The 13,468-nt window shown below is 37.3% G+C and overlaps 1 protein-coding gene across 10 annotated transcripts in view; it reads left to right on the forward strand.

Annotated features, from left to right (window-relative positions):
* VPS13B (vacuolar protein sorting 13 homolog B) overlaps window positions 1-13,468 on the forward strand; it is a 777,317-nt gene that overhangs the window by 640,141 nt on the left and 123,708 nt on the right. For 2 of the 10 annotated variants that reach the window (XM_070631838.1, XM_070631837.1), the window contains exons 40-41: window positions 3,039-3,136; window positions 3,439-4,400. The exons of 6 other annotated variants lie outside the window; for them this stretch is intronic. In XM_070631838.1, coding sequence (XP_070487939.1) covers window positions 3,039-3,136; window positions 3,439-3,451 — 111 coding nt within the window. In that variant the 3' untranslated portion in view covers window positions 3,452-4,400. Of the gene's footprint in view, window positions 1-3,038; window positions 3,137-3,438; window positions 4,401-13,468 lie in introns of those variants that run through there. 2 more of the 10 variants (XM_070631840.1, XM_070631839.1) reach the window with 1 other exon arrangement.

Raw genomic sequence — 13,468 nt, forward strand, 5'->3', positions numbered from 1 at the left:
TAAAGCACCTAGCATAGTGCCTTACATAGTTAAAGTCTTAGTAAATTATTATTAGGACACTTAATAAATGGTAGCTGCTATCATTATCATCATCATCGTAATTCTATCAATTGATCAAAGAACCTGGATCCTACTGTGTATTAGACCAAGAAAGCCCTGTTTTCTGAGAAAGGTGTTTTTTGTGTTTATAGTCTGTTAATGTCATAATAACTGTGATGAATGCTGGCTCTGGATGTGATTAATGGAATGTTTCCAACAACTGAGAACAGCTGCTATAAGAGACACCACGTTCCCACAGCTACACAGTCAGTGGCCTCTGAGGTGGTATGTCAGTATGTCCTCTAGGTTGCAGGTGGCAGAAACCCCATTGAAGCTGGCTTAGCAAAAAATACAGGGATGTAGTATCAAGATCCAGTGGGGAGTTCTAGAGGCCAAGGGCAAAATGCAGCTGGGCCTCTAGAAGGACGGGGCCAGGAATGGAAGATAGGAACCAAGGAGAGTACTTACTATCTCTTTTCTTTGCTTCTTTCTCCATATTCATTTTACTCTTCCTTTTCAATAGATTAGCTTTGCGCCCAAACCGCCCCCACCTCCCCCCACTTCTCAGGCCACCCGGTAGTCTCTCTACAACTCCCAGAGCTCCCAGAGTCACATTTACAAGTCCAACCTCCAGTTCAGTTCCGCATTCCTGATTGACCTAGCGTGGTGTCAGATGCTCTAGGCCCATTCAACCATGGCTATCGGGTGGAGTCACATTCACCAACATGGCTGTGAGTTAGGGGTCACTGTGAGCTTTGCAGATACCCCCAAAAGGATCCATTCTGTATCTTACCTCTCTTACTGCTCTCGTTTTCCACCCTGGCAAGCTTAGCCAAACATGGTCAGTACTGGCCTCACAGTGTCAGCTGCTTCCTTCTGGCCTGACTCTGAAGGTCTGCACAGCGTATTCTGCTCTTCCAAGAGGGAAGCCTTTTGTATATGGTCTGTGCTTTTGGAGAAGAATCAACACAGTCAGAGAGTCTCTAGAAAGACTGGTTCACTAAAAAAATTTGGTCCTTTTTGCTATGGTTCTTCCAGCTTTTCCCTTTGCTAATATCTTGCATAGCTGTTCCTCTCTGCACATCAAAGCCTGTCTGCATCTGGATAAAAGCCTCATATCACTTTTTAAATCTTCTCGTTGTCCTCCCCAAGCATCCTCCCAAAATATAGGTTAGGCAAGCTCCTATGTCTTGCTGACACATATGAGATATTTTCTTGTCCCCAAGATGCTTAAAATCAATACCTTTCTTGGTCAGTGCCTCCTTTTTAATGCAATGACAGTATAGCATATTAGCAACTTCACAGATTCTATAAATACATGAGAGCTTTACATATAAAATAATTTTCTATTTTTGAAATTGTTTACAGTGTGATACTTAATGTCTGTAGCTTAGTGGTGATTTAATTGTGTTTAGTTTTCTAATAAATTTTGTCTTCTCATGGGCTAAAGCTTCATTGAACCTTATAGTTGTGCTGATTTTATTCTTTTTCATAATTACTTGGAAAAATGTTCCAAGTCAGATAGTAATACTCGATATTACCCAATAAATTAAAAACTAGACTTTTGCTGTTTTAAACTTGACTTTACAAGCTTCCTATAATTCTAAAGCACATGGACCTGATAGGCAAAGATTATGATATTAGCACATGCTGACACTACAGAAAGAAAATCCTTCTGAGAGTGACTTGCAAACCAATATAATATGCCTCTTCCATGCACAGCTTAAACAGAATAAAAAGTATTCTTGGGTGTTTCTTTTCAGCTGTGTTAGTTGGTTCACTTATAGCTGCAAATATGTTCCCAGAATCCTGAGCCTTTTTATTTTATAAGTACCTCCTGCCCACTGGCAGCTGTACTAATGTGTCCCAGAAGGCTTTGCTCCTATCCATCATCTGTAGGAGAAGTGCTCAGAGCCAGATACGAGATTCATTGCTGTTGAAATGCAGAAAAGAAAAAGAAGTCTTGGGAGCTTTGGAGAAGTAAGAGGCAGGGCCAGACTCTTAGGAAATACAGGAAAGGAAGAAGTCCTATGTACCCAATGGACACAAGAATAAATGGTTTTGAATGATGGGTAACAATGCTGGATCAACTACTAAGTGTTTTGTGTCCAGAAGCCATTGCCTCCTTTTTTGGACAATGAAGGGAAGCCTAAAATAGAGTATTCCCTGAATACACTTTTAATCATTCTGTCTTCTTAGTGTTGTAAAAGTATGAAAAAAGGATCTAGGACTATATTGAAAAGAGCTCTGCCTGAGAATTTTGAGGTTAAAGGACCTGGTCTGGGGCCATGGGAGATACAAAGGTGGATAGGGCTCTAGTTCTGCTCTTAAGGCACCTATAGTTTTTACAAGAGATAACCAGTACACAAACTAAGGCAAGGCAGGCTGTGAAGTGCCACAGAAAGCACACAGAGAATGCCTTTTTAAACAAGGAAAGTGTACATCTTACTGGACACAGCAGAAAAAGGCTTCATGGAGGAGATGACAATTGAGGGGATTCTTGAATGTTGAGTGGAATTTCAACAGATAAGATGGGGGCAAAGGGTATATGAAGAAAAAATCAGTCTGAGCAAAATTTCAGAACTGAAGAAGAGAAGACAGAACATATGTCTGGGAAGTGGCAAATAATCTTGTTTGACTAGTACAGGTTATACAAGTAAGGGATGAACGGAAGAGTGATAAGCCACCGACACGGCTTTTTTAGTCTGCATCCATTTCATGGAGGGAAAGAAGAAGGTAACACATTTATTGAGCACCTAGTATGTGCCAGGCACCAAACTTACCCTTTTATATGTCATGTCTCTTCTATCCTCACTATAATCCTGTGTAGTAGGTACCATTATCTCTACTTTAGAGCTAAGGTAACTCAAGTTCTAAAAAGGTATATAATTTTCCGAAGATCACAAAGCAAGGAGAAAGGTAAAACGTGACTCAAACCTAGGTTTGTATGAGTCCATAATTTTTTCTTCTGTGTTTTGCTACGTTGATTACTTTTATAGTATGAAGTTTGTATTTCGTTTGATGGACACTGGAGAACCGTTGGCAGGCCAGGACTTCAGGACCTGTTAGGAGTCTCAGAGAGGAGACGACAAAGCCTGTAAGCTGGAGGTAGGGGGTGGGGAGGGGTAAAAAGAAATGAATGAAGGAGACTTTGTAGAGGAAAAATTTATGCTCCTGACAGCTAATATGGTAATTTTATGAGAGGGAGTAAGAGAAGTCACAGCTGAGTGCTGGATTTAAGCTCAATGGGAAGTATGATGAGACTAGTTACAAAATTCTGGAAATCAGGAGGAGTGCCTCTTATGCTAGGCACTATTCACTATGCCACCCCTGTATCCAGGTTATACCTACTCCTGAAATCAACTCTGCAGAGATGAGTGTTGTTCTCCCCTATTACAGACAAGCAAGCTGACGATCTGAAAAGTTAAATGAGTTGCCATGGGCCTCTTCTCCCAGAAAAGTGGACGAATGCACACAAGATTAACTTAAAATTGAAAGAAGTTTACAGATTCCTGGAAACTATTTATGGATCTTTGATGAAGAATCCCAACAATGCAAGAAACGCTGCCAGAGCTACTGAGCTCTGTGTCAATTGAGACTAGGTTCAGATATGAGAGACAGAAACTACAAAATAACAGCAGCTTAAACAAAACAGAAGTTTCTTTTCCTGTCACACATGAGAACAGTCTGAAGGTAGACGGTCTAGGACTGTAAGTATGGTCTTCAAAGTCGTGAGGGCCCGGATACCTTCTTGCTTCCTGCTGCTCTGCTGTCCCCAGCATTTGCTTTTCCTTCATGGTCCAAGATGGCAGCACAAGCTTCAAGCATCTTATCCCCATTCTAGCCGTGGAAAGAGGAAGGGACCAAAAAAGAGCATACCCCCACCCTTTAAGGATATTTCTTGGAATCCACACCCTGCACACTGCTGCCAACATCCAGAGTTGAGAATTGTGTCTCACGGATACGCTTAGTTAAAGGGGAAATTGGGACTCATTTGCTGAGGCAGAAGGGAAGGAGAGCTATTGGGAAACGGCTAGCAGTCTCTGCTGGCCTCACAGCCAGGGGCTCCCAAAGAGCTAGTGTCCACAGTCTCTGCTGTGACCCATTTCTGCTCCCTGCCTGCCTGTGAAATTCGTCATTTAGCCTATGATGCAGTCAGAGAACTCACTTTCTAGTCATTAGTGAATGGTATGCTGAAGCAGAATTCGTAGAGAAAACTTAAAAAGCAAATGAGATTTCTGAAATATAAATAAGTAAATAGTTTGAAATGCTAGCATTCTTTGCCCTTCAAAAAAGTAAGAGGTGGGGAAGGAATCTGTCAATAAGACATGCTTTTAAAGTAAATGGAAAACGTTTGCAAACTGGAAGAATACTGAAGTCATTTTTGTCCTGTCACTTTATTTGGTGGTAGAAATTTTATTAGCCTATTTCTCTTTTCCTATTAAACACTCTTGTATTAAAAAGGGGGGGGGGGACATTTCTTTCTGGAAACAAAGAAACTGTGCTTAGAATTCAATGTGTTTGATGTTTATTGCTCAGTATTAAAAATGTTTGGGGTACAAAAAAAATGAAAGGATGGTAAGTATGAATTGATGGTCTATGATCATCTTTTTGTGAGTTATTCTCCTCCATGAGTGAAGTATTTTCCCCATGAGAGTCACAGTAAAAACCATTATTCATGATGTGTAAGTTATTTCTTGAAAGCTACATTGTTGAAGAGAGTAACAAATAGAAGGAGAAACATGAAGTACAGAGAGGCAATATAGCCCAGTTGTTAAAGCAAAGATTCTGGACTAAAGTCTCTGAGTCCAGATCCAGGGTCTGCTGGGTGACCTCAGGCAAGATACTTACCTTCTCTGTGCTTCAGCTTTCTCATCTGTAAATTAGGCATAATAATAGTTCATCTGTGGCCAGCCCAGTGGCATAGTGGTTAAGTTTGTGCACTCTGCTTCAGTGGCCTGGGGTCAAGGGTTTGGATCCCGGGCGTGGACCTACACACTGCTTATCAAGCCATGCTGAGGCACATACAAAAAAAAATGAGGAAGATGTTAACTCAGGGACAATCTGCCTCACCAAAAAAAAATAAATAAATAAAAAATAATAGTTCATACCTCTTTAAATTCTTGGGAAGAAAACATGATTGCTAGGTGTACAGAACCCTTTGAACAGTGACTAGCACATAGTTAGTGCTTTATAAATGTTATCAGTTATTACTTTCCTTGAAGTGCTTATCGTCTCCAGGTGCCAATTTGCCTCTTGTTCTGCTCTAGATTTTGAAGTTGGAGAAAAACTGAGTTTTGATTACAAGAAATTCTTTATCCCTTTACCCATGCTTTTCATAAAGGCATTGATCTGAAAACTTCATTTTGTCATATATTTTCAAGGATACATGCCTCCCAATCTTTGTATTCAACTCCTAGTTAGGAAAAAAATCAAACTTGAGAACCTTAAATGTTTTGTAGCAACATCTTCAAATGCTACATCAAAATTAAGAATCTTTGTTCTCTTATGCTATTAGCACTCCTTTAGCAGCTTTATTGAGATACAATTCGCATATCATACGATTCTCCCATTTAAAGGGTACAGTTCAGTGGTTTTTAGTATATTCACAGAGTTGTGCAGTCATCACCACAATCAATTTCAGAACATTTCCATCATCTCAGAAAGAAACCTGGTACCCTTTAGCTATCACCCCCAGTACCCCCTCCCCCAGCCCTAAGCAACTACGAATTTATTTTCTGTCTGTATACATTTACCTATTCTGGACATTTCATGTGAATGGAATCATATAATTTGTGGTCTTTTGTGACTGGCTTCTGTTATTTAGCATGATGTTTTCAAAGTTCACCCATGTTATGTCATGGATCAGTATTTCATTCCCTTTTTTTTGTCAAATAATATTTTATTGTATGGATATACCACAGTTTACTTACTTACCATTCATCAGTTGTTGGACATTTGGGTGTTAGCACTTTTTGAATCCTTACCCGCTTTACTTAGTTCTGTCCTGCAAACTTGAGGGGAAGGACCAAAAGGTAATGATGATGATTAATACTATTAACAAGGTGTTCTTACAGGCATTATCTCAAAGAGCTTACAATCCAAGCTTCATGAAACAAATACATAGGCAACCATCACCCAGTATTGTACAATAAGTGTTCATGGAAGTTCAGAGAAGGAAGTTAATACAGTCGTGCGTCATTTAACGATGGAGATACATTCTGAGAAATGCGTCATTAGGTGATTTCATTGTTGTGCGAACATCACAAAGTGTAGTTACACAAACCTAGATGGTATAGCTTACTACACACCTGGGCTATCTGGTCCTAATTCTTATGGGATCACCGTCATATATGAGGTCTGTTGTTGACTGAAATGTCGTTATATGGCACATGACTGTATAATAGTTATGAGCTTGAAAAGTAGGCTTAAAGCCAGATAGTGGGGGATTTTAAATGTGACACTGAGACATTTGGGCTTTATTCCATAAGCACTTTATGCTGTGAGGGTAGTCAGTAAAGTTATTGGGCTGAGCAACAACCATGGCTGATTATAGAAGGAAGGATGAATTAGAGGATACTATAGGTCAACTGTATGGAGACCTATTCAGAGCACTATTACTCAGCACAATGAGAATGAAAGTTGCAAAGGGAACAAGGAAATGAATGTAAGAGAGAGACATCTGGAGGTAAAATAAATAGATTTCAATGCTTGAATGGGGATGATAAGAAGGGAAAATTAAATGATTCTGTGCCCCTAGCCTAGGTGACTGGATAGATGAACCACCATTAAGGGAAACTGGAAATGTCAGAGAAAACATGAGGTAATCAGGTTGTGTGGAAGAGATACTAAGTTCTGCACTGAACACTTACAAATTAAGATTTTAGAGGAATAATCATTATGAAATGCCTACCACAAGTTTGGAAATATAGGCTGACAATTCAGAAAAGGGTCAGGTTATTTAAAAAATGGTTTTGGGAATCATCTTCATAGAAGTAAAAATTGAAGCCATGAAAGTAGAATAGAGAGAACTCACTCTCAGAGAGAGTGAAGAGTTCAAAGATAAGAGAACTGAGAATAGAACCATGAGGAATCTCACTACGTTCAGTAATTAAATAGTAGATAAGGAATTCTGGTGAGTTGAATAGTTGTCCCCCCATAATTCATTTCCACTCAGAACATTAGAATGTGACTTTATGTGGAAATAGGGTCTTTGCAACTGTAATTAAGTTACTGTGAGGTCATATTAGATTAGGATGATCCATAATCCAATGGCTTGTATCCTTATAAGAAGAGAGTAATCTGGACAGAGACAAAGACACATAGGGGAAAAGACAGAGGCAGAGAGTGAAAGGATACAGCTACCTGCCAAGGAAAGCCAGGGATTGCCAAGAGCTGCCAGAAGCTCGGAAGAGGCAAGGCAGGATTCCCTAGAGCCTTCAGAGGAGCATGGCCCTGCTGACATCTTGATTTTGGATTTCTATCCTTTAGAACTGTAAGAGAATAAGTTTCTATTGTTTTAAAGCCCCAAGTTTGTGATAATTTGGTACGGAAGCCGTAGGAAACTCATACAGGAATCAACAAAGGGAGTGGTCAGAGAGAAAGGCTCAGAAGAGTACAGTGTCAGCAAATCCAGGCATAGTGAAAACTTTAGGAAGCTTGAGGAACTCAGCAGCATCATGGCTACAAACAGACAGAGTATATTGTGGACTGGGAAAATAGAGAGCTGTGAATTTGACGACCTTGAGGTCACTGTTGACTTGGAGAGAAATTTTAGTCACCAGGACACCATGGCAAAGCCTTTCTCCTCCAATGACCTGTCCACTTCTTGGATTCCACGTTTGCATCACATTAGGCTTCATTGTTTGACATCCTCACTAGACTGTAAGTCCCGTAAGAACAGGAGCCTCATCCCTTGTTCATCAATGTTTCTCAGTTGTCTAGAGACTGAACACGGTAGTTGCTCAGTAAGTATTTGTGGAAGGAATTGAAAGATGGAAAGAAGTTAAGAATTAGAAAAGAAGTTGTTAATTTAGCTTATATGATTCTATGGAGGAAGTTATTGGTAGGAGAGCTTATAAGTAGAGTTAAGTGGTAAGATTCGTTCCTTAGAGATAGAAAAAATTAAGGCAAGATGTCAATTTTTTACAAAAGGTCACAAGATGACAATGACAAGGCCTTAATGAAGGTTTGGCCTATATCCATATGCTGTTGTATACTAGCCAACAAACCTTGATAAATGGTAGTCTACCAAGGACAAAAAACAAACTTGGGCAAAGACCCAAGGTTTCAGGATTAGAAGAGGTAATTTTTTACCTTTTTTTCCCTCATATATTGTTTCCTAACTTAGTGCCAGCCATTGTGCTAAGAGCATCATATGATTAGCTCACTTAATATTCACAATGCTACAAAAACTGTTGTCGTTCACATTTTACAGATGAGGAAACTAAGGCTCAAAGAGCTGAAATAATTTCCCCAAGGGCATACCACTACTAAATAGTAAAGCCAAGAATCTTAGGCATTCTGATTCCAGAACCTACATTCTTAACTACAGGGAAGGATATATACTTGTAGACTGATGAAAAAAAGTCTATGTCATATTGAATCTGAGGTACTTCAGGGTGTCCTATTGAAGATGTTCTTCGTGAAAAATGCTTTCACATATAATCAGTGTTTCTTAAATTTTGCCTTTCTGTGGATATGATCCAAAGCAGCAGCCTCCTTTGAGCACAAACGTTTTTTGAAATCACCTCGTTTTCCATCCAAATTCTATATCTATTCTATAATGCATTTTTATTAGTTTTACTGTTACAAAAGAGTATTCTGTCTATCTCATTACCAATTCTATTAGTTAATGGGAGAAATCCTCTTGCATTTTATAAAATCAATCTAAACCAAAGTATGTGTCAGGCAGTTTTCTCTATCTTGGTGTCATGATGTTTTGAAAGCCTAGACTTATGTAAATAAGTAACTGTAGATGACAACCATTTTTTCACTGCTTTATCAACCACATGGTGGTGAATCACTAAGTAGAAATACTCACAGTGCTGCCAAAGCAGCTAAATAATATGTTGGTTTCAAGCTACTATTAGAAGAAATTTTGATAAGTGTGTTTTCTTGTTAACAGTTCTCTTGTATCATACATTGAACCAGAATGGTTACTTATTCAATGTGTAATACAGGAGACAGCCTCTTTTAACTATTTCAGGGAAATAATATTCATCGAAGGGCATTTTCAGTGAAGAAACATGACTGATGTGGTTGTCCTTTACTTTTGTGAGTCTTGCTATATGTAAGCTGAACCAAGATTCTCAAAGGATTCATTTTCACCACAACCAGTTTTAACACAGCTTTCAAACTTGGTTTTACTCTAGTGATCTTGAAATCTACATAAAGTGCATTCACGGTTTTATCTCACATTTGTTGATTGAAAAATATTTAGCCTTAGAAAAACGTTTGCTACATAAGCCAACTTTGAACAATTCTTTAAAAATAAGCAGTGAGGGACAGGCCCCATGGCCGAGTGGTTAAGTTCACGCGCTGCGCTTCGTCGGCCCAGGGTTCGGATCCTGGGCACGGACATGGCACCACCCATTAGGCCATGTTGAGGCAGCGTCCCACATCCCACAACTAGAAGGACTCACAGCTAAAATATACAACTGTGTACTGGGGGGATTTGGGGAGAAAAAAAAGAAGATTGGCAACAGTTGTTAGCTCAGGTGCGAATCTTTAGGAAAAAAAATAAATAAGCAGTGATTCCATTAATTTTACCCATATTTTTACCCTTTATCGTGACATCCTTTTGTTCTCCATCAGGAAAAGTCAATTATGAACATTGACCAGTATCTTTTTCTAAGTCATAGCACATCTGTGTAAAATAGTAAACTTTCAAAGTTGCTTCCTATTTCATTAAAAATTTATCTAAAAAGATGAGTACTCAAATTACTGAATTTTTTATCTTTTTGTATTGAACACAATAAGAAAATTCAGAGGAAATTTAATGTAAGGTACTTTTAATGATTGTTATAGTGTATTTTAGTATATTCAAATTAAAAAATGGTCTTGAAGAATCAACTTTGCCACTGTTTAGCCTGTTGTAGATAGAGCTCCATCTAGACACGCAACCTTACATTTTTCCCCAAGCAATACCTTGATCTCTTTAACATTCATATTCTATGTTGAAAATCTTCACTAGTTGTTTTGCCATCGAGTATAAAATAGACCTTCAGAAATACCATCATATTAATATAGTCAACATAGACCAATAAAATAACCAAATAACTAGTGTCAGCGCCGTCATCTAATGGGAAGGCAAAGAACCTCAGTCTATCAAGCAATTATTCAAGTATATATTGTGAGTATACTAAAGTATATCATTTTTATCATATCTATTGGTGATGGCATTTTTTATTGAGGTATAATTGACGTATAAATTATATTAGTGTTAAGTATACAATATAACACTTTGATATTTGTATGTATTGTGACATGATCAGCACGATAAGTCTAGTTAACATCCATCAGCATACATAGTTACAAGGAAAATTTTTGCTATGCTATACATTACATTCCCATGACTTATTTATTTTATAACTGAAAGTTTGTACCTTTTGACCCCCTTCATCAATTTTGCCCACCCCCACCCACCTCCTCTGGCAGCCACTCATCTGTTTTCTGATCTGTGAAGCTGGTTTTGTTTTGTTTTGTTTTAGTTTCCGCATATGAGTGAGATCATGTGGTATTTGTCTTTCTCTGTCTGACTTATTTCACTTAGTATAATGCCCTCATGTTGTCACAAATGGCAAGATTTCATTCTTTTTATGGCTGAATAATATTCCATATATATATATATATATATATATATATGCCACATCTTCTTTATCCATTCATCTATCAATGAATACTTAGGTTGTCTTTGTATCTTGGCTATTGTAAATAATGCTACAATGACCATGTCTTTGGTCATGCCTATATCTTTTTGAGTTAGTGTTTTCATTTTCTTCAGATAAATAACCAGAAGTGCAATTGCTAAATCATATGGTAGTTCTATTTTAATTTTTTGAAGAACCTTCATGCTGTTTCCCATAGTAGTTGCATCAATTTACATTTCCACCAACAGTGCACAAGGCTTCCCTTTTCTCCACATCCTCACCAACACTTATTTCTTGTCTTTTTTGTAGTAGCCATTCTAACTGGTGTGAGGTAATACCTCATTGTGGTTTTGATTTGCATTTCCCTGATGATTAGTGATGTTGAGCATCATTTCATGTATCTGTTGGCCATCTGTATGTCTTCTTTGGAAAAATGTCTAGTCAGATCTACTGCCTATATTTTAATCAGGTTGTTTGGTTTTTTGCTATTGAGTTGTATGAGTTCTTTATGCATTTTGGATATTAACCCCTTATCAGATATATGCCTTCAAAATATTTTCTCCCTTGATGGTGCTTTTTTAGCTCTCTTTTTTCCCTTTTTCCTTTTTTTTATTCCATACAAATCTGGCCTTTTCTAAGTTATGTGCATGGCTTCATTGCAATTATTTGTTTTATATGAGCTCCACCTTCTAAAATTTCTCAAACTAATTTTGAAGGAAACTTCAAGCAATTTTTAAAAATTTTCTTGATTGATATGCTATTATTTCTAACAAAGACTTCTATCATTTAATCAGTTTTATTTGGGGAAAAAAATCTGATGATTCCCCTTGAAAAAAATTCTAAGTTTCTGTCCTGAAAAATTTCAAATATAAAAAAGCAGAGAGACCGGTATAATAAATTTTGTGTGTCTCTCACACGTCTTTAGTAATTATCAGTATCCTGATGTCATTGTTACATCTGTTCCCCTCACCACTTTCTGTTGATGCTGTTATTGTTTCTCTGGAGTATTTTAAAGGAAGTCCCAGATACATATTATCTCACCCGTAATACTTCAGTCAGCATTGCTAACAGGTAAATATTTTTAAACATATTTTTAATATCTATCATAGCCAACAAATTAATAATAATTCTTTAATATCATATAATAGTCTATATTTTATTCTCCCCATCGTCTCAAAAATATTTTTTTAGAGTTGATTTATTTGAATCAAGATCCCACTAAGGTTCACACATTACATTTGATAAATATGGTTCTTAAGTCTCTTTTACTCTATAACAGTTCCTTCTCTTTTTTCCTCACCTATGTCATTTATTTATTGAAGAAATTAGATCATTTGAACTGTAGAATTTCCTGCATTCTGAATTTTGGCTCACTTTATCCTTATAATAGTGTTTAACATTTTCCTCTATCCCTCATATTTTCTGTAATCTAGTAGTTGATATGAAGGCTTGATTAGATTTGAATTGTGCTTTTTAAAAAACAAAAATACTCCCCAAATGACACAATATTTTTCCTGTTGCATCACAACAGGAGGCACATGCTGTCTGCTTATTTTACTTTTAGCAATATTAAAATTGATCAGGTGGTGTCAGTCTGATCTATCATGAAAAGTCCTCCATTAACCTTTGACACATTGGTTTTAGCATCCATTGATGTGTACCATGGTTTGTCAGCAATTTCCCCAACGTACATCCTAAAACTAAAGACCAAATTGAGATGTAACTCAAAACTAATGAGAGTAACAACATTTGTAGCTTTTGTATTACTGTGATAAAGTGATGTTAATGTCATATAGCTAAGTACTTGCCTTCTCTCAATTCTGGAGCATTGGAGCCCAGCAAATAATTTACTTAAGTCTTAAATATCCCTTTAATGGACCAAAAATATAAGCTATATGGTAGTTCATTTATAGAAAGTCATATCTGCCAAATGACATTTTTATAAAATGAAAACTATATCATAAAGCATTTTCTAATAGTGAGGCATGCTAAGCACTACCATGTTGATAAGAGAAATCTTGAGATCTCCTCTACAAGTCTTTGAATATAATTTGTCTTCATTGTTTGGAGTTAGTCTTATCCAGAGAAACAAGTTGATGTCTATATGACCTCCCAAAGTCCTTTCCAGTCCTGTGATTCTCACGCTAATGATTTCAAACTGAAAAGGATTATTGGGCCAAAACTCAGAGTGTCTTCAGAGCCAGAATGTAGGAAAAGTTACAAAATACAGATGTCTGTCAGGGATGAGGTCCAAAGGGAGAAGCAGGCCAGAAGTTAGAAATAGATATGTTGTACCAAAAAAAAAGTTTTGAATTTGGCTTTTAGCCAGAAGAATTTTTTTTGAATACTTAGGTCAAACTATTAATCCACAGATTCAGTTGAGGTACAATAAAGTCCTGTGGTTGAGGACATATATTTGAAAAGAAAATCATAGTTCATTACATTCAAGGAAACACAAACCAGCTCTCAGCTCCTCAGACCTGTGCCAGATTGTACCTTTTAGAGAATCTATAATCCTATATTTTTCATTCAGGAATAAAATCATTCTGATGCTCTTT

This window comes from Equus przewalskii, chromosome 8 (genome assembly GCF_037783145.1).
Source record: "Equus przewalskii isolate Varuska chromosome 8, EquPr2, whole genome shotgun sequence".
Lineage (NCBI taxonomy): Eukaryota > Metazoa > Chordata > Mammalia > Perissodactyla > Equidae > Equus > Equus przewalskii.